This window comes from Phodopus roborovskii, unplaced genomic scaffold (assembly GCF_943737965.1).
Source record: "Phodopus roborovskii unplaced genomic scaffold, PHOROB, whole genome shotgun sequence".
Classification (NCBI taxonomy): Eukaryota; Metazoa; Chordata; class Mammalia; order Rodentia; family Cricetidae; genus Phodopus; species Phodopus roborovskii.
The window spans coordinates 18616002-18638463 of NW_026126549.1; the positions used below are offsets into that span (position 1 = coordinate 18616002).

The 22462-nt window shown below is 36.9% G+C and overlaps 1 protein-coding gene across 1 annotated transcript in view; it reads left to right on the forward strand.

Moving 5' to 3' along the window:
* The window catches only part of Adamts19 (ADAM metallopeptidase with thrombospondin type 1 motif 19), a 178977-nt gene that overhangs the window by 71243 nt on the left and 85272 nt on the right, over positions 1 to 22462 (forward strand). Inside the window, exons 8-10 of the mRNA XM_051201008.1 lie at positions 4858 to 4963; positions 15601 to 15741; positions 17986 to 18136. Of these exons, the coding sequence (XP_051056965.1) occupies positions 4858 to 4963; positions 15601 to 15741; positions 17986 to 18136 (398 nt within the window). The remainder of the gene's footprint in view (positions 1 to 4857; positions 4964 to 15600; positions 15742 to 17985; positions 18137 to 22462) is intronic.

The window sequence follows — 22462 nt, forward strand, 5'->3', positions numbered from 1 at the left end:
ATAGGTCTTGTGGTTTTATTCATTATGTTCAAATATCTTTTGTTTTATCAGCTTTTTGTGCTGGGTTTTATGTTTCTGGCCCAGTGGACCATTTCTCTGTGTGATTTTAATTTTATCTTGAGGCCATATTCAGTGGCTTCATTTTCCCTCTTTGTGCTGGTGAGATGATTAAGTCTTATATACTGGACTGAGAAAACATTTTCTAGCTCAAGACCCATTTTTATGTAATATTCATATCTTCACAATTTCATCCATAGTAACTTGAGGATCGAGTTCTCTAACTGGAGTCATTTCTAGCTATCTCAGTTTTGTTGTTGTTGGATCCAAGCTACCTTGCTGGTTTTCAATAGTGGCCAAGTTTTAGTGTTATTTTCATAGATGTTTAAAAACAATACATAACATCAATTCAAATTTTTCTCGTTTGATTGTGGATCTCATCCATAGACTCTCCAGCCCCATCCTTATTGAAGCTATGCCCAATAATAAAACCTCCCACTTGATGTTGTTACAGTGTGGTTTAAAAGACGATGGCCCCCAAAGGGAGTGACAATAATGGGAGGTGTGGCCTTGTTGGAGGAAGTGTGGCACTGTGGAGGTGGGTTTTGAGGTCTCATATATGCTCAAGCCATTCGTAGTGAGACAGACCCCTTCCTGTTACCTGTGAGTCAAGGTGTAGGACTCTCAGCTACTTCTTTCTCCAGCACCATTTCTGTCTTTACCTCTGGTATGGCACCATAATGATAATAATGGACTAAACTTCTAAAAATGTGAGCAAGCCCCAATGACATGTTTTCTTTTACAAGAGTTGCCATGGTTATGGTGTCTCTTCATAGCAATAGAAACCCCAAGGCACACAGGTTGCAGCAAATTCTGATCATTACCCAGAGTCTCCAAATTTGAAAGTTTAAAAACTTTTTCTTGTACTTAAGAATTACCATTTAAGTTTTGTTAAACAAGCTGTTTTTTTTTTTCATAAGAGGTGTTTCAGACAAGCACCATGTTAAAATACAAAGAGCATCTACATAGGATTCCACCTTTTTTTTCTTAAATCAAGAGTTGCTAACATTTTTTACTGTTCCACAAGACACCTTTCCTTAGTATTTATAGAAACTACACTGTTAACAATATTGTAAATAACTTTAATGTGTTATAATGACATAATATCATATTCACGATTTGCATTATTGTACTGTCATATTCCTAGATTGCTATCTTGTTTTTGGTAAATAATCTAGCAATATGCCAATTAGCAGGAGAGATTACTACTTTTATAATAATATTAAAAGTTGGGGTAATCAAGGAACATCAGTTTTCAATATCTGGACAATATTATACTTTCTCAGGCTTTTCTATTGAGTATGAGGACTATATTTTCATTCTTCACAGTTATCTTTTTATTTAGTGCTTAAAACAAACCAGAATTTATTATTCTTTGCTTTGGGGAATTTCACTTGTCACATCCTTTTAAGCACAGCCCGTATTCAGGACATTCAAAATCAGTTGTTGTTGTAGTGATATGATAGGATACCAGCATAAACACTTCCAGAACCATCTACTCACACGAACATCTCTCTGCCCTCTCCATGTTCACTTGTTTGCCTAGTGATGTCTGCCCTTTCGTGTTTTTTTCTACTCCTCACTTACTTGGTGATTTCAGAAGCTGGTTTCCTTCTCATAAAGCCTGCCTGGTTTCTCGTCTTTAACATATTTTTAAAATTTTCCTTTTTCTTATATTGTACATATCTTACTGTCCCCAGTTTAAAATGGGCATCTGTGTGGCTCACATTGCTAAAAGTATGCTCATATATTTGGACTCTTTTGCTCATTATGTATTACAACTTGGACTACAATAAACCTTGAAAAATATATACCTCCTGGGTAAATAACATATAGGATACAGCTATGGGGTAAATAACTTACCTAGAGCTCCCCTGAAACATTCTGCTAGGAAAGCAATGAATTGAACTCAGGTAGTCAGCCAGTAATAAAAGCAGCAGTTCTGAAGGAGCAACACTTAGTTCGGTTTGTGCTTATCGCTCTGGCCAGATATGAGCTCTGATTGCACCCAGAATTTTTTTGTAAATGCAACCCACCACACTTCAGGAGTCTCCTATGGTTTTCCTGAGGTATATATTGATTTCGCATAGTTACCTGATTTTTTGTATGTTTGTTTGTCCCCTCAGAAGAAATATTCTCCTTCATCCTGGTACATATGTTCTTTCATTTAGATGGGAAACTAGAAGGCTATTTTTGTTTGCTTTACATTTCAAGTATTATTTATATTAAAGTGCTTTGAAATGGGTCTGTATTGCATCTATCTGTAATAACAGCTGTGATAAATCATTCCCCTTCCAACCCCCAATCTTATTATAATAGGGAACATATGGGCTCTTGAAGGAAACACCAAAGTATGTCCTTTGAAACAAAGTAATACAATTTATTTAAATGGTAATAATGTTCTCTGTAACATTCAAGGCAAAGGCATACCCTTGATCTGCCAAATTAGGGTCAATGAATTTCAAATTTACCAAGTACTAGTTGACCTTTCTGACTTTGCCCATCAGTAAACTAGGAGCAGAGGGTCATTTTTAATTGTTAAACCACAACCACAAACTTCTATGAGAAGTTGCAATTACTAATCAAATTTATAAAGATGATTATGTGTTTAAAAGTTTTAAATTTCTCACTCTAAATCTTTATGAACACATGAATTTGGAAAATGGGAAACAAGGAGAAAATTCACCCATAATCTTAGCACACTCGACAGCTGCTATTAATGAATTACCATATACTCAGTCATTTTCTTCCTGTAATATGTGGTAGTATGGTTTTATAATATAACTGCAATTATACCTCTTTGTAAATCTGTTATTTCAAGTACATTTATATTTTATACTATAAATGTCTTTATAATATATACATATATATACACTCTTAATTAGCATATTTTCAAAACCACACTATATGATTTCCTATAACCTTGTGGTTGTAGATTTTTATACTCTAGAACTCTCAAAGAAATCACTTTCTGCTCTTCTGTGTTACATGCTGGTACAGGAAGGATAGAACAGTGCTGGCTGCTATGTTCCTCTTGCTCCTTGATTCTAAATCATGGTTTCCCCCACTGTGTTTCTCAACTCTTCATTCAAGGATGAAGCATGCATGCTTTATCACAGCGCTGTCTGGTTCATCTTCATTCTTCCCACATTCTCTATGGATGTTGGTGGTCCTTTCCACTTTCTTAATTTCAACTAACACTGAGTTATTTGACTTGAAATACGGCTGATATTTTAAATCCCTAAATTCCACTCTCTGTTAACAGTCACAGTATGTGTTTTTTTTTTAATTAAACATTGCCCCTATACAGGATTCCAACATATATCATTGGCTGGTCAGGAACTGGCAATGTAGACCAGGCTGGCCTGGAATTCACAGAGGGACACCTGCCCCTGCTTTCCAAGTGCTGGGATTAAAAGGTACACACCTCCTTGCCTGTCTTATATATGTAGACATGCATTGTCTATTTTTATATGGATGTGTGTGTGTGTGAGCACAAGTGCCTGAAGATGCAGATGAATGTATATCTTCATGAGCAGGAGCTCCTGCTATCTTCCTAGGTCCTCCACAAGAGCAGGAAATGCTCTTAACTGCTAAACTATCTCCACAGCCCTTCCTTTTATATGGATGAGTCGATTTTTACCTATTATTGTATCCTGTTCTTCACATTTCCAGGTTCTGCTGCCTTGCTGTCTTGCTTACACAGAGTGCTGCAGATCTTTCCCTTCTTTCATGTTCAATTTGCAGCCAATGCATAGACTGTATTCCTTTTCCACATCTGATGAACAGAGCATGAGCATGAATGAATCCTGTATGTTACGGTCACTAGGACGCCTGCCCCTCAGCTGGACATATTAGTGCTGCTTCAGTACATGCTCTCCAACTTCAGCTCAACCCACTTTTTTCTTTCACTAATTTATATTAGGTGCCCCCCACCACTACTTAATTAACTCACTTGCGTATTTCTTCAATGGATTTTTTCAGAGACATTGCCTCTCATTCATCCAGGACACCAGCACCAGACAGCAGTGCCTCCTTTCTCTTCAGTGCACAAGAATATCAAAAACTGGTTCCCTTAAGATAATAATCTGCATCTACTTAAAAAATAACAATAAAAAAATCCAGCAATTATCCCACAACTGGGAACTTAGAGTTTTTCTATTTAAAACTAGAACAGAAAATAAGGGACTCAGTGTGAACACAAATCTCAACATAACATTAGGAATCTTTGGCAGTTTGTTAAGGCTAGAAGAATACATACATAGAATAGGGTATGGAAAGAAGGTTCAGATAGGGAAGAGGGTATGGGAAGAAGGTTCAGTTAATTTCTGTCTGTGAATGCATGAGGATCTGAGTTCAGATTCCATACACCCATGTAAAAAGCTAGAAGAGGCAGTGTGTGTCTATAACATCCATGCTAGGGATACAGAAATAGGCAGGTCCATGGAGCTCATTATCCATACAGCCTAGCTGAACCATTGAACCTCAGGCTTGTTGAGAGATCTTAACTCAAATATTAAGGTGGAAAGCAACTGAAAAAGACATCTGACTCCAGTCCTCTGGCTTTTGTACTCAGGTGCACATATATACACATGCGCATATATATGCCACACAGAGACAGAAAATAAGGACTGTAAACAAATCACAATCCTAATTGTGGAGAATATGCTATTCTAAGAGTATAGGATACGAAATATAGGAGTGAAGTGACTCGATTTTCTCTGTAATGATCCATGTGATATGTTGATTTATTTTTCAGTTTAAATTTGACATATGATTAATAATGCTGATGTCTTTTAGGTATAGCTTACCTGAACGGAATGTGTAGCGAAAAGAGAAAGTGTATTATTGCTGAAGACAATGGCCTGAACCTTGCATTTACAATTGCTCATGAAATGGGTCACAAGTAAGTAAAAGCCATCACCACATTGTACATTTAGCACATAGATTCATAATGTTAGTTATTGGGATCCATGTGTGTTGTTGATTATTCTCTTTGGAGCCCAGTGCTTTAAAACTCTGAGGAAGTCAGTATAAGAAGTAGAAGCAAGGAAAGCAGAGCGCGTTTTGCAAGCTGTAACCATTCCTGACACCTTGAATAAGGCCCCATTCTGCTGTTGCTGTCCTCATCAAGACAGTGCATCAGGAGGACACATGACTGATTTCACTAGACATTTCCAAATAAATATTTGATAGCCATGAAACTGCAAAGCAGTATTGTTTTCAACAATCACTCAAGAAGATCCCACCAGACAATTGACAGTACTTCACAATAACAGAATCTCTATCAGTGCAGACTGAAAGAATTCATCTGCACAGTTTAGGTAAACAATGAAATGAGACACAGCATTAACATCCAGTTAGCACTAACTCAATCCCAGACATTATTTGTCAAGTCCAAGCATCTTCTACACACTGGTTCACTTAGTATATTACACAAGAGGATGAGTACAGCCATAGTTCTTCTGATTTTTTATTTCACTGGAAATAGATTTTCAATACAGTATATATTCTGATTATGGTTTCCCTTCCCCCAAGTCCTATCCAATCCTTTACATCTCCCCTCCCATCCACATTCACACCCTTTCTTTCTCTCTCATTAAAAATCAAAACTGTATCTAAATAATAATAAAATTAAAATTAATAAACAAAAACAGAAGAAAAGGAGCCAACTAAAAAGTACAAAAAGCACATATAGACTCAAGGAGACACATGTTTATACACGTAGGAGCCCCGTGAAAACATAACACCAGGAATCATAATATATTCGTTAAAAAAACCTATAAGGAAAAAGTTTAAAAGGCTTGCTAAAATGTCATGAGACAAAGGACCAACAAAAAATGTCATTATGTTTGTTTTGTGTTGGTCTGCAGTTGTAATTCTACCAGTGTCATTAACCCTGATGATAATCAGTAAACAGCATTTACACATTTTTAAGTATTTAGAGGATTAATCTTGTGCCTGAGTGCTGTTGCACTCTCATATTATGGCAAAGAAACATCAGAAACTTTATTTGCCCCCTCAAAGTTATAAAAATGGCATTTATTGGAGTAGGGATTTGACCACAAGCCATTGAATGCGAGTCATACTTGTCTGGATTTCTACATTAAGTTAGCTGGTATCCTTGGACCTAAGGTTTCCTTCAGTCAGTTAGGCATAATACATTTGTGATTGGGTTACTTTAAGATTAAAATGGCATAAAAGCTTTTCATTTGTTTTCAAGAAGTTTATTGGAATAGACATGGTATAGATTGGGAACAGACTGAATAGTGAATGTAAGCTTTTCAGTTTGCTGGTCACACAAGCAGCAGAAATGTAGTCAAGCAAGATAATCTTTAAGAAAACCTTGCTCCTCCAAACACTTCTTATTCACTTTTTTGTCCCTTGTTTATTGTAATTATCTATTAATCTGTTATCAAATTAATGAATTGAACATGATGGTATAATCAGATAGAGGTGCAATATAACCAGGTAGAGGCATAAAGAAGAATGAAAAAGTCTGGTAGATGAAGTGAAATAATCCCCACTCAGAAAAGACAATTACCATATTTTTTCTCATTTGTGATTCAAAGTCACGTACTGCATATTTTATGACATGAAATTGTAAGAGAGATTGGGGAGGGTATTGTCAAGAAGGAAAAAATAGAGGGTTTGGGAACAAATATGATGTACTGGAAGGAAATTGTCTTTATGAAACTATTTGCCATAAATATATGCTAAAAGTTTTGAACAAATAAAGAAATTAAGAGACTCTAGAAACTGTCATCTCTTAAGATTCTTAGAGCAGGAACTTCACACTGAAATTAGTGAGGAGTACAGGTCAGTTTATTTACTGTGCTGTGTTGCCTAGAATTCCCTACAGCAAATGTGTCATGTGTGCTCCCTCTTACCACTATACTTTGGCCAATGTCACACATTCCTCAAATGAGTGAGTAAAAGGGACAGAGTTCCAGAGACAGGCAGTCTTCACTCACAGTTTTGCAGTTAGAAGGTACTTTGTACATTTGCTTTTCCTCTCATCATAGGATGGTTACTATTATAATTCTGTATGTGCTGATAAAGCGGTAGATATTCACTTGGTAAGAAATTCAATACTTCAAAGGAAAAATGTTAAATGGCTTTTTTTTTAAATGGCAACTTTAAACACATTCTAGGTAGCAATAGCATACTATTCCTCAATGTTCACGAGAAATAAAAGGCAGTACTAACTATGTCTGTATTTTTTAAGGACACAGATGTTAAAAGTCATTAGAAATATGGGCCTGGAGGTCCTGTATTTATTGAACAGTCCTTTGTAGATAATGGAAGGTTAAAATTTGAGTTGAAACATAAATGAAGATTTGCATAGGAAAGCATTTTACTAGGGAATAATGACACATGTTAAGCTAGAATTAACTGTTCCAGGCAAAATTAAATTGAAGGCAGTTGGCAGATGGTTTGAATAATGGTATAAAGAGGAGGTTTTAGCTAGTGTATCATTAGTTCTCAGAATTTTTGAGTAAATAAGAATCATCTAGAAAATGTACTAAAGTAGAGTTGCTAAACTCCTATCCATCAGTGTTCTCTTTCAGTTGATGGCAGTAAGTCTAGGGACTGTACAGTCTAACTGACCTCTTGTCAGTCTACATGCCCTGTCGTTCTGTTGCAAGCCATCCATTCATGACAAAAGGAAAGGCAAAGCAAAGCAAAAAGGAAAGATTTTACATCAGAGACTGGGGCATAAGTGGATAGGATCAGCACTTGTCATCATTGATGGCAGTAGTGGCACCAAAGCGGGGACAGGGAGGACATGTATAAGATAAAACCTCTCAGGACCTGTCCTAGGTTATCAAGAATTCCCCAACCCTAGTGGATAGTAAACGTAGCAATAGTAGAACTTGATGACAATCAGATCTTTGATGCCATCTCCTACAACATCAGTGCATCGTTTGAGCTTATCAAGTGCATGAAACACGCTAGGTAGGTTCATGGAAGTGTGGGGAAAGTTGAAGGAAACCTCTTATGCCTGCATTTTTCTTTCTTTCCTTCCTTCCTTCCTTCCTTCCTTCTTTCTTCCTTATTTTCTTTCTTTAAGCCTATATGGGGTTGTTTTTTGTGTGTATGTTCTTCTTTTCTACTGGAAATACAATCAGTATCTTCACACATGCCAGAAAAACATTTTAGCACACATCCAATTTGTTGCCTTTTCTTACTCATATTTTAGAAATGCTAATGAAAATACTTGTTACATGGATGTTTTTGCAAATTAAAGTGAGTTAAATGATTATTATATAAAATTAAATGGCAGATTTTAAACTGACCTTTAATTCCTAATATCTAACTGTTTTTCCAAGAGGACACATCAGTGTAATTACATCAAATAGGATATATTCATGCATTGAATGGAATCAAATGCCATTTCATGGAAACCAGTTTACTTCCAGTTAAGACATGGCGATCACTTGTTTCTTCTTCTTTTTTTTTTTAACATAATATTTTTACATAATATAGAGCTTCTGGAGAAAATATTATATTATGTCATGAAAAAATATTAACACGGGCACCAGAATATTCCCCTTTTAAATTAGTTTTTGAGGATTTCATACATGAAAATTGTAATTGCAGTATTTCCTCAATTCTGAAGTTCATGACCTGTATTTAATTTTATTGTTATGCTGATCCCGGTTAGTATTTGAGCTGGCCACTGGGATAGGTTTATCCGTGAGTTCATCCTTGAAGGAAACTGACTGTCCCTCTCTCAGAGGTCAATGATTTTCTGTAGGTCTTCACCTAGGGATGGGCCTTGGGACAGATATTTTCCCCATCTAAATTACCATTTCAACTGTTGCTCTTATGAGGATCTCGTTCATGCAACAATATTGTTGTGATTTCATGGATGCAGCTTTCTTGTCAAGTCTACAAGACACTGTCTCACAACAGGTCTCCTGGTCCTTGGCTCTTAGAGTCTTTCCTCCCCTCTTCTGTGCTGTTCCCTGATCCTTAGTGGCTACATTGTAAATACACCAGTTCAAGCGAAGCAGCATGCTTCACTTCTGTGTATTTTAATGTTGTGTATGTCTGAAGAAGTCTCCATCTGCTTCAAGAGATTTGATAAAAAGAGGTGAGAGCTGCATTTATCCATGTGCATAAATACTGAGATTATAGGTAGGAATTTTATTGCTTTAGAGAAAAAAAAATGGTAGTAGCAGGATCTTCTCTAGGGTCTGTGACTTCTCCTGATAGGAGTAGTTGGTTGCAGGCATGAATTCCTTCCTGTTTAGTGTGTGTTAAGTTCAATTACACAACTTCTTATTTAAATTTATTTTTCACTTATACATACCAAGCCTAGGGTCCCCTCCTTCCTCTTCTCCCCCCCCCCACCTCCCCTCTTCCTACCCTCCATCCACTCCAGAGGGCAATCAACAAATTGGCAAACTAAGTTGAGGCAGGACCAACCCTTCCCTCCTATATCAACGCTCAGCAAGGGAATGAGCTCAAAAAAAAAAAAAAAAAAAAAAAAAAAAAAAAGGCAGTTTATGCATCCAAAATAGCTGCCACTGCAAGGCCACTCCCCCCAACAGATCAAGTAACATAACTGTCACCCACATTCAGAGGACCTAGTTCAGTCTCATGCAGGTTCCCCAGCTGTCACTCCATAGTCCCTGAGCTCCCACTAGCTTGAGTCAGATGTCTCTGTGTTTTTCTCCATCTTGCTCTTGATCCATCCCTCCTTCCTCTCTTCAGCTGAACTCCAGGAGCTCAGTCCAGTGCTTGACTGTGGGTCACGGCATCTGCTTTAATCAGTTACTGGATATAGGGGCTATGATAACAATTAGGGTAATTGTCTAATTGCCTTAATCTGATTAAAGGGGAAGGCACATTCAGACATCCTCTCCACTATTGCTAGTAGTAGTCTTAGTTAGGGTCATCCTGTGGATTGCTGAGAATTTCTCTAGCACCAGGTTTCTCCCTAACCCTGTAATGGCTCCCTCTATGAAGATATCTCTTTCATTGCTCTCCCCCTCCATCCCTCCCCAAACTTGGTCCCTTATTGCTTTTTTTATTTTTTAAAACAATCTTATTTTACATACCAATCCCAGTTGCCTTTCCCTCCTGTCCTCCTACTCCTCCCACCATCTCCCCACCCCACTCCTCATCCAGTCCTCAGGGAGGGTGAGGCCTCCCATGGGGAATCATCAAAGTCTGTCATATCATTTGAGGTAGGACCAAGGTCCTCCCCACTGTATTTAGGCTGAGCAAGGTATCCCTCCATAGGAAATGGTCTCCAAAAAGCCAGTTCTTGTACTAGGAATAAATACTGATTCAACTGCCAGCGACCCCATAAACTGCCAACCCCCCCCAACTGTCACCCACATTCAGAGGGACTAGTTTGATCTTATGCAGGTTCCCTAGCTGTCAGTCTTGAGTCAGTGAGCTCCCATTTGTTCAGGTCAGCAGGGTCTTAACCCCTTTGTTCATATTATCGCTCCTCCTTCCCTGTGACTGAACTCCAGTACTTAGCAGTGGATCTTTGTATCTGCTTCTATCATCTCTATTCCTGTTTAAAATATCTTTAGTGTTGTTTGTCTTTTTCTCCTCTCTCTGCCTCTTGAGTTAGAGAAAAACTCTCCTCTTTTAAAATATTACTGTTTACAAATCGAATCCTTTCCAAATAACTCCCAAAATGGGAGTGAGCGCATGTGTTCTTCAACTCTTCCAGTATCGGAAGGGACCATCTTCACGATCCAAGCCAGTCCTCCAGGTTTCCATCAGCTGTCCTCAGGATATCAGAAAAACTTCCTGGCAAGGACTTTTAAACAAGTTGAGAAGTTTTATAAGATAAAAATATTTTTTCAGTTGACTTGACAACCATGTACAGTGTTAGTGGAGAGTTTATTTGCCCAAGGCTTTTTGTCAAAATGAATTTAAACTGAGATTATTAAGTTCAGTTGCACAGCATGCAGAGAGGTGTTACTAATGTCTTACTTTGAAACAGTTTTCCATGCAGTGTACCATACATGGTTACAGAACTGTGTATAGAGAGAGGTGTGTTTCTGCTAAAGACAGGGGAGGCATAAAACAAACAAACAAACAAAACCCTAAAAAAAACCTCAGAACACAAATCATGTACTAAAATGGAGTTTGGTCCAGGAAGATAAGCCCTAGAGTGGGGTGATTCAGAGGTCTGTCTGTCTGAGCATTGAACTAAGAGGATATGCATCTAAGTCACATGTCCTGCCTTGACCTCAGAGCTGTCTTCATCTGTAAAATAGAAGCCATTTTAATGGGAACATTATGGGGCTATTATGAAGGTTAAATGATATCATTGCAAATGACTAATATGTTGACTGGCCCAGATAAAGATTAACAATTGTTTTATTTCATAGCTGTAGAATCAAGGCTTAGCAATGTTTCTTGATGATTCCAGATGTGCTGCAAATTATCCATATCCAAATATTTTGATAATCCGTTCTGATGTGAATCATACAGGAAATGTTAATGATCAATAAGCAATAATTCCATCGTCAGCTCTTTCCATGGCTCAAGCTGAGGTCTAACGTGATAATCAGGTTCCCGGAGGAAAATGGTCATCAGCTGACCTCTTCTTCAACTGGAAAATCACATCACTCCTTTGGAAATGGACAAATCGTTAAGTCTTGGAAGTTATATCTCCCAAATGGATACATTACTTAAGAAATTTTATTGTTGCATTTGTAAAACTCCAACATTTGTGCATGAGTCTAAAGACTGCTCCAGCACAATAGGAGAACTCATCATATTCCCCATGGTCAGTCAGAGGCTGTAAACTGAAGGTGTGCCCCATGAGCATGCTGTGGCCGTGTATACCAGAGATGAGGCAGTCCACAGACTGCATCAGAAGCAAGGGCTCGCAGGTGTAATCAGGCATCCCGAGAATTCTGTGAGATTGTGCCAAGCTTACAGGTGCTTGTTTTAAAAATATTTTCATAAATTTATTTTGATCATGTTTTCCCCTTGCCCAACTCCTCTCAGATCCTTCCCACCTCCCTACACATCCTACTTGTTTAAATTCAATAACTAAGCAAAGCAATTCTTGCTCTGGTAGTTTTCTTAACGAGCCTTAAGCCCACACTTTCAACAAGGCAAACACAGGACATCGCCTGGATCTCTGTGTATCTTTTGTCAAAAGACATTTGCAATGAAATTCCTCTTATTGACTCCTCCTCAGTGTAAAGTGGCCTCTGTGGAGTCACTTTGTAAACAATTTTCAACAACCCCACTCAGTCTTCACAACAAAGGGTAGGTGGCAGAGTGCTCTAAAGTTCACAGTTACTTTGATACTAGTGTTCAATTTGCTTTTTATCTTCGGTCTTTCTGAGTGGAGCTGTTTCATATGCATCCTATACAATGTCTTACTTCTTCTTATGGTTATCAACCTTTCAAAGCATTTTCTCTTTCTGCATTTTTTTTGTCAATCATGCCATTAATATGTGTTGATGCAGACCCAATTCAAAGACATTCATGAAAAACAGAATCATTATTCACTAGTGAGTGATTTCTGGTTCTGAAAGTGAATAGTTAACATTTGATAGTACATTTTTTTATTTTTTAATCAAAATTATCATACCTAAAAGAATTGTACCTAATTAATGTACTTTGTATTCTGCAGAATACAGATGAGATTGATTACTTCCATGTCAGCTTCTTCTTTCAAAAACTCCTGTCACAATAAGTTTTATTCAAATATTTAATTTTCATATTCAATATCTTTTATTTTGGTTTTAGAACAAGTCTAATTATAATCACATAGAACAACTTTGATGAAAAAATTCTAACAGTATTTTAAACTCCAATATAAATTTTCTTGCAAACTTTCATTTAAAATTTTTTATTTTTTACTTAGAACAAAGCCGGATGAAATAGAATATTGCACTATCATGCCTTTGTTGGAAACTTTGCATATATTAAACCAACTTTTACCTTTCTGCTTTTTCAATATTAGTCTCTATTCATGAGTGATTACATCAAAATCCTGAGTTTGAGAATTTATTAGACATTATAAGAATTTTGTTCTTAAAGAGAAGCAGTTCTGGTTGAGCTATGTAGAGTGGGGTTCTAGATGCCAGATATTTTGGGACATTTCTTTGTGCTCAAGAATTTTGAAAATAACTACAATACAACTTAGAGAACATTGAACATTAGCCATCACAAAATCCTTTGATAAATTAAGGCAATATACAAAAAATGAGGTAGAGGTTGGTAAAAGTCTTTTTAGCAATAATCTGCAGATGGGTTGAATTATGTTATATTGTAAGTAGCATATATTTTGGCAAAAAAGCTGGAAGAAAGACACCTTAGAAGTGAAGGGTAAGGTATGGACTTCATAGTGCCCAATGGGTGATGGCTAATTTCAATCTTATGAACCACCTGTCACCTCCTTTATTATTTCCAACTGTAGGCTAATCTTCACTAGCTAAATATATAATTATTCCTAAAACATAGGGTCATTTACAAGGTGGTTAAAAAAAAAAAAACTTCTGTGTTCATTTGACAGGGTTTTTTATGTTCATTATGGTTTGCTTATTCAGTAATTTCTCAGTGTAACAAACTCTTTTTCCTTCTCATGTTTTAGGAGTAAGACCCGTGGGGCACGTATATATGAACACTACTTGTCCCCATGTTCGTAAGGGAAAGGCCTGTGGAGTATAGTTGCTGTGGACACTTCCTGTCTACATAGTATTAGGGAAAGGCTTGAGGACCAATAATTACTTTGGATGGTATTGTTCATCCCTATGTTCTTAGACTTAAGGTCTGTACCCCCATGTTCATGGGGATTTGAACTGTGTAACACATGCTTACTGTGGAAGTTCACTGTCCGCATGTTCTTAGGAGTGAGTCCTGTGGCGCACATAGTTGCTATGCAATCTCTCTGTTCCCATGCTACAGTGTTGAGCTTTGTGAGGCACATTAGTTATTTGTCACTGCTTCCTTCCTTCCTTCCTTTCTTCCTTCTTTCCTTCCTTTCTTTTGTTCTTCCTTCCTTCCTTCCTTTCTTTCTTTCTCTCTACCTTTCCCCATTCCTTTCTTCTTTTCTTCCTCCATATATATATATATGCATGTATGTACATATACATATATATGTACATACATATATATGCATGTATGTACATATACATATATACATATACATATACATATATATATACATATATATATATATATATATATATATATATATATATGTTGTGAGCCCAGCCTTTAACTGCTGAGCCATATGTCCAACCCTTGGTTTTTGTTGTTGTTCATTTGTTTTTGTGTTGGCTTGTTTATTTTGAGACAGGGTTACCATAAAAAGTGTTTAATGACATGCCTACAAAATATTTTATATTAAGACAGAAAAGATGAAAGGGCCTCATATATATATAGTATGTATATTGAGCATAGATAATGCTAAATAATAGTGAATTACAAGAAAGAAACATAGTTGAGAAATTCCAAGTTATTTTTAATAAATGAAGTGGCAAAAGATGAAGGGCATAGGTCTTCACTGGGTCATCTGGAAACTGCTATACTGGAAGGCAAGAATGCCAATTCATGCTAAAGTCAACTTTTATTATCGGTCCATTTCACAGGGGTAAAGTCAATATAAACAGAGGGAGAATGTCAGTAAAACATACTGGGATAAGACCCAGGAAGAATATCATAGCAATTGTCTCTATTGCTTAGTAAAAATGTTTTATCATCTCCATTAGGTGGCAATAGGAATAGAAAGGAGATAACAGTTGAGAGAATTGAAGGACCATATTGGACAAGACCTTTTTCAAACACAGTGATTGCTTGGGAGTGGGACAAAGTGTTGGTGTGATGATAATTTAGGATACTGTAGCTAGCTGAACCATAACCAAACACCAGAGAGAAAAGAGGACACATTAAAATAAAAGTTTTAAAGAGGAAAAACTTCAAGTTCTATTGAAGGTAGTTTTAAAATACTTATTTGGGGATAAGCCAAATTTTCAGAGTAGAACCACTACTTAAATAAACAGATTTATGATTCAATAGAAAAGGTAATGATGGCCAAGAAGTTTTCCAGGAGATATTTTTGTTATTTAAGGTGTGTGGAAGAATATGGAGTTGTGAATCAGATGAAGGAAATGTTCCAAGAAGTTAGTAGTTTAGTTTGATTTCGTTTGGCTAAGAGGTACTTCATGTTTTAAAAGAACAAAGTACTTAAGGAAAAGGCATTGATTCAGTGATATTGAATGAAAATTTACTATTTTTATTCATAAAAATAATGCAAAAAATGTGTACAGTTTAGTATCTTATGTGTAGCTAAGCATACATTTTGAATATATGTTTTGAAGATGTTCTTAATCAAATTACATTATTTATTTTAAACCTGGTTGATAAAATTTAAAAAATAAGCATAATTTGAACTCCAATCTTATTTTTAAGCTAATTTCTTCCAAATAAAATCTCCCACTAGATGTTTTGACTGGCATGCCACTGTAGTAATAAAATATGTAAAAAAAAAAAAAAACACTTTCTTAATATGGATCTTTTTCTTTCAATTATATTCTAAATTAGCATGGGCATCAATCATGACAATGATCACCCATCATGTGCTGATGGACTTCATATCATGTCGGGTGAATGGATCAAAGGACAAAATCTTGGTGATGTTTCATGGTCCAGGTGTAGCAAGGAAGATTTGGAAAGATTTCTCAGGTACTAGTGTCACTAATTACTTTTTCATTGTGACTATGTGTTCCCGCTGACTGCCAACCAGTAAAGGCTGTGTGACAAAGTGGAAAGTCAACAACACAGTAGAACAGAGAGAGCACTTGACTACTTGACTCCGCCTGCCTCTTTCATTGAACTATGGTATGAATTAGAACACATAGTTTAATTTACCTGTTGTTTAGTTCTCTTTCTCAGATTAAATAATGGGCAAGGTGTTTTGAAAGGTAGAAAATTTCTATAATCGTGCATCTCTGTTGCTGAATGTAGTTGTCTTTCAGTGTTAGAGGGAACAGGCTCATCGAGTATCATACAACATACCTGTTCACACATGGAATTCCTTAAATACATGCTTTTTCACCATCCTAATGCTGTGACCCTTTAATACAGCTCCTCATGTTTTGGTGACCCACCCCCCCAGCCCTAAAATTATTTCATTGCTACTTCATAGTTGCAATTTTGCTACTGCTATGAATCATTATGTAAATATTTGATATGCGGGATATCCGATATGTGATCCCTAATGGGGTCACGACCCAAAGTTTGAGAACCACGTCCTTAATTAGGCCTCCACTTTCAATTTATGGTAATTCTTGGTTATAAATTCTTTTTTTCAATAAGAAGCAGTTCCAGGCTGTGTGTCCCATAGGGCACCTTAAGTATTTTACACCTCTATTGAGAGTAACAATTAGCTTCTGTCTAGCCAAAAACAGAAATGAAAATCCTGCTATTGTTCTTGTTTTTGTCTTAAAGTGCTTGTACCTTGTCTATGCCTTTGACAAAGAACCGGGTAAAAAGACTGGGTGGTATACGAAGCAGTGAGGGAGATGTTTAAGCTCTCCATAAATATAAAAGAGGACTTTATGAATAACTGCCTAGTTAAATCATCAGAAAGATGTAATCTATTCATTTGTTCATATTCTTTAAATAGGACACCCTATGTTATCTGTGTGTGTATATATATATATATATATATATATATATATATATATATATATATACACACACACACACACACACACACACACACACACACACACACACACTGTGGTATGATAAAATATAATGTTTATTTGGATTTTTTCATATGTGCAGGGGTGTGTGGTCATCCACTGGGTCATGAGCAACCTACCAGTGCCTAATTCCCCAAAATAGTAACTTTCCCTCCCTCAGTAACATCAGTTGCCAGTAGTTCTTCTGATGGTGGGTTTGCTTGGACTGTTCCTCCATCTGTACTGGAATTAGGATCTCATGTGGGTTCTATCCAGGTAGCCCATGCAACTGCGAGTTGGTGCATGCAACAACCATATCATGGGCAGAGCGCAACAGTTTACAACTCTCCACCAATTACTGACTCTTACTCCTTTTCCATGAAGCTGTCCAATGCTTGAACCCTGTGAGGATGATAAAGTGGTGGAGACCCTTTCATGGTCGAATACTCAGAATTACCCCAATTTTGCACTTGGACTTTGCTTCAAGTACTTCTCTGTAGGAATTAGGGGCATTTTGAAGGTGGTAGTGGTGAATGGGTGTGAGCTATATACACTGTATTAAAGTGTAAAACTTTCAGAGAATAAAGACTTTATTTAAAACCTATTTTATACTTGTATCTCTACTCTAAAAGCTGTTCATTAGATTCTGTACCTGCTCTTTGTCATGGTTCAGGATGTCATTCAGAGTATTAATAACTTGAAAACACCATCAGTAATTGCATTTGTAGACTGCAGTATACCCTGTATAGTGTGTCCTGGAAAAACATGCAAGATTTGTGTAGCTGTCATCACACATAAGGACTTTTATCAAATTAAATGTCATCTCAGAAATGGAAGTTGTGTCACAATTTCAATTACAGGCATCACCTGACTATTAATATTCATTATAAAATGATTTCTTTAAATCTCCAAATAGGACTGATACCATATGATGCTTTGGGTGGGTTACTCTCAGAGTATGAGCTTGTATACCTTACAAGTGAATAAATCATGCAACATCACACCAGATTTAAACCAGCTGAACTGATTCCTATGGACAGTGTTTATAATCAAAACATTCTGTTAACTTGGGAAGTATTGTTATCATTAGGATGATCTTGGCTGGTTATTAATATCCTCATATGCAGAATCGTTTCTAAAGCATTCAGTGTACAGCTACTGAGCAGAAAGTTAATTTCATCATAACCATAATGACTTTTTTCATTAAATTCACATTTTTAATCTTTCTGCATGTTGACAGGTCAAAGGCCAGTAGCTGCTTGCTACAGACAAGCCCACAGAGCCTCAGTTCTGTGCTGGTTCCCTCAAAGCTGCCAGGGACAGTGTACACTGCAGATGAACAGTGCCAGATTCTCTTTGGGCCTTTGGCTTCTTTTTGTCGAGAGATGCAGGTAAGAGGCATGGGCGGCTGTCCTTGCTTGACCACATTCATTGCCTAGAACCCCTTGTTGGTGGAGGAGATGGTCTTGTTTTAGTATGTGTTCTCCAAATCACGACAACCCTCAAAAGAAATGTCTTAGAACAAAAATGGTGTATTTGGGTAATTCCACCCAACTCTGCACCTATGTGAGGGCCACAGGACCCTTGCCTGCAATTCCTGCCCTGCTTCTGGCCCATCCCATTTCAAGGAGTGACCCTAGACCTATACCACTCATTCTGAAACCCCTGCTGTTTTCTTTACAATTTGGATATGAGAGAAATAAGGCATGGGTAGTTCGTAAGTGACAATAAAGAAAAAGGACTAAGGCAGAGAGGAAACTTACTACTTCAAAAAAAAAAAAAAATACTGAAGTCAGGCAACTATTTATCTTATGCCAGAATAATGCTTCACCTTTAAACTTTAAGCTTTTATAATTGTGGTAGAAGAGTCATCCATCCTTAAGCATAAGGTGTTTAAAATTATTTCTTAAAAAAAAAATTTTTGGCCTGGCTGTGGTGGCTCACGCCTTTAATCCTAGCCCTTAGAAGGCAGAGGCAGGCGGATCTCTGTAAAGGCCAGCCTGGTCTACAGAGCGAGTGTCAGGACAGGCTCCTAAGCTACACAGAGAATCCCTGCCTCGAAAAACCAAAAAAAAAAAAAAAAAAAATGGAGGCAGTCTTTAAACTGAATGGCAACTGTCCCCAGTACAACCTTCTTCTACTTTTTCATTTTCTGTTTGCTTTGTTTATATTATTATTCTTCACAAACTTTCTTGGATTGCTATAGGTATTATTTTATCCCTGAATATTTAATTGCTTAGGGGGTTTAAAAGAAAACATTTTTTTCTCGGTATCCTAATAAAGTCCTATTTTAAATTAAACATTGATCAAATAAATTGTTTAAATTTTTAAGTAGCCAGAAATATTCCTCTTTTCAAATTTTATTCATATATACACACACAGGGAGAGAGAGGTAAAAACTACTATTACATTTTCTCTCTCTCTCTCTTTTTTCCTTTTTTTATTTAAATCTGAAACTAAGTTGTTTTACATGTCAATCCCAGTTCCTCATCCTCCCATCCTCCCTTGTTCACCCTCACCAAACCCCAGCTCATCCCCTTTCTTCCACCCCTGGGAGGGTCAGGCCTTCCATGGGGAGTCTTCAAAGTCTGTCATATCATTTGGAGCAGGGCCTCCCCCTTGTGTCTAGGCTGAGAGAGTATCCCTCTATCTGGAATGGGCTCCCAAAGTCCCTTCATTTACTAGGGATAAATACTGATCCACTACCAGAGGCCCCATAGACTGCCCAGGCCTCCTAACTGACACCCACATTTGGGGGATCTGGGTCTGTCCTAAGCTTGTTTCCCAGCTTTGCAGTTTTAGCTTTCACAGTGACACCTCTCCTTTTTGAAAGGTCTGATCTGACCCAGGTCTAGGCTTCGGGTCACATGTTTTTATTAAGGAACTAGAGAACTAGAATCTTCAGTTAGCTTCTGTTGTTACTCCAGTCTGCTGTGCTAGCTACAGACAACCACAGACAACATCTATGTGATTGACCATGGGGAGCAATACAGTAAAGCTTTATTGACAAAGAGCACTGGGCAGATACCAATGGTTTGCCAAACTCTGCTCTAGGGTTGAAAATGTGAGCACTTAATATATAACATGCCTAGATTAAGTGTGGTCCCTTTTATTAAATGTTGGTCTATTTTCACTTGGATTATAGGAATATGCTGTATGCAGTCACACAGGTGCAGTCTGCCTTATGCTGTATCGTATATGCTAATCTGTGCACAGTGCCAACTGCAAGACAGTGTTGTAAATTCTCCTTAAACATCTGCATGCAGTCTGAACAATGGCAAACTGTCCTCTCCTTTGCCCAGATGTTTACCCTTCTTGCTGTTCTACGCTGTGTCTCAAGAGAAGGTCTACTGTTCGGTTTCATTTCTCATGTTAACTTCTTCCATTTGGATTTTGCTCGTGATAAATTTCCCTTCATCTGAAAATGTTTTTTTCACATTTAAATATACTTTAACTATATATAATGCTTGGCTGGCATTTGCTTTCATGCATTTTCAGGGTGTTTTTTTTTTTTTTCTTTTTGTTTGTACTTCTTCCATATTCACATGTTTTATAAAATTTGGTAAGAAGTGTGTAGTCATCATTGCTTTGAAGACATTTCCGTACACTCACGTTTGTCTTCTCCCCCTCCTGATGACCCTATTAAACATGTGCAAACTAGGATGGCTTCACATGTTTCCTAAGAATTTTTATGCTTTTTAGTAGATTCATTCATTCATTCATTCAGATTCAGATTAACTTAGTTTCAGGTTTAATGAATATTAATCTGTTCTGTGCTCAGACCTATAGCACATACTTATTTTTCTCAGTCTAAAGTGGATCTCCATTGAGTCTGCCTTTGTCTCCTCCTATAACCTGTCTTATGTTCCATTTACTTCACAGAGGTTTCTTATCATTTCACTTTAAAGTGTGAAAACTGCAACTGTGTCTCATCTCAGGCTCTAATGGTTTCATTCTTCTTTAGAAAGGTACTTTGCCAGTTATTCACAGATAACCAGCATCCAATTGTGTAGTAGAAATGGTGATCTTATGTTTTAAAATAAGGCTTAGCACAGTGTGTCCTTGGGAGTTAACTGCTGGAATTCTAAATTAAAAATCTTACAGGAGTGTGGTCATGAATATTTGTTCACATATTCTTTATGGCTGTTATAAGACTACAATGTTAACATTAAACAGAGGCCATATGATTCCAAGGCATAAAATACATGTCATTTGGCACATGTTATTTTTAAAAAAAAATCATGCTGATCCTGTTGTCAAAATGAGATTCTGTTCTATTGTATTCCACAAACAAACAGAATGATTGGTTTGGGTTGTTGTTGTTATTATTATTATTACATTTTTACTGCTCACTGCTCATGGTAAATTAAGTTAGTTAAATTTATTTATTTACTTTCTTACTTACTTATTTATTGGTTTTCCTAGACAGGGTTTTTCTGTGTTGCTTTGGAGCCTGTCCTGGAATTAACTCTTGTAGACCAGGCTGGCCTCAAACTCAGAGATTCGCCTGTCTCTGCCTCCTGTTTCCCATCATTTTCTTGAGCTTTCTATGTGGCATGCTTCTCAGTCCTCAGCTAGGATGTCATCTTCCATTTTCCTATGAAAGAAACATATTTAATGTGTGTGCGTGCGTGTGTGTGTGTGTGTGTGTGTGTGTGTGCGCGCGCGCGCGCGCGTGCGTGCATGGTGAGCAGGTTTGTGTTTGCTTGAATGGGTTGTAAAGGAAATTTTATTGCATTAGCTTAGATTGATAGGTTTTTTTCTGTGTGTGTACATGTGTTTGTTTTGCTTTTGCTTACTGAATATAGAAGCTATTCGTGTCCTTACATTGGTTCAAAATCTTTGCTGTACTGTGTATCTCGAAAGAAAATTATCACTGCTAATTTGGGTTTTTATTGTAGACATTCACACATTCAAAAGATCATATGCTGAGGTTTTATCAAAGTAATGTGTTGGTCAGCAAAAGGCCTCAGCTGGTAAAGACACTTACCACTAAGCCTGACACACTGACCAGTGGATGGAGAGAACCAACTCCCACATATACGCAGATGCCCTGTCCCATACAAATAAGTGAATATTTTAACTAAATAAAAATAAATTATAAAAGGAATCTGAACATGCAGGTTTTATGTGAAGATATAAAACACAGATTTTTAAGTAATTTCTGGGCTTGATTACATCATTCAATTCCCTAATATTAAAACAGAAAAAAAGCTCGGTCATTATGCATTATATTTTTTGACTGATTGCTATATCCAGCCTGTATTTAAATCTAAATTTAAAATATAGCAATCACTAATATTACTTGTTCTTACGATTTTAGTTTAGTATTGGCATCCAACACATGATGTGTTTAGAAGTGTTGTCTCTCACTCTTTTCTGTAAAGGTTTTGTGTGAGTGGAGAGTCCAAGTTCTTAAAATGATACATTTGGGGACCACAGCTGTTCCTTATAAAAAAGACAATCAGTTTTAACTCTTCTGATCGTAGTATAATAACATATGATTTTGATTGAGGAGGTGTTTAAAAAAAACAAAAACCAAACACAAAACAAAAACCTAACAAACAAACAAAACAAACAAACAAAAAAACACCACCATTCCACAAATGGATTATATTTGAAATAATATGTGGAGCTACTGAGATTGTATTTTAGTAGGAATTCCATTTAAAAACAGAGTTACATGTCTAAGGACGAATTATTCCTTGGATGTATAT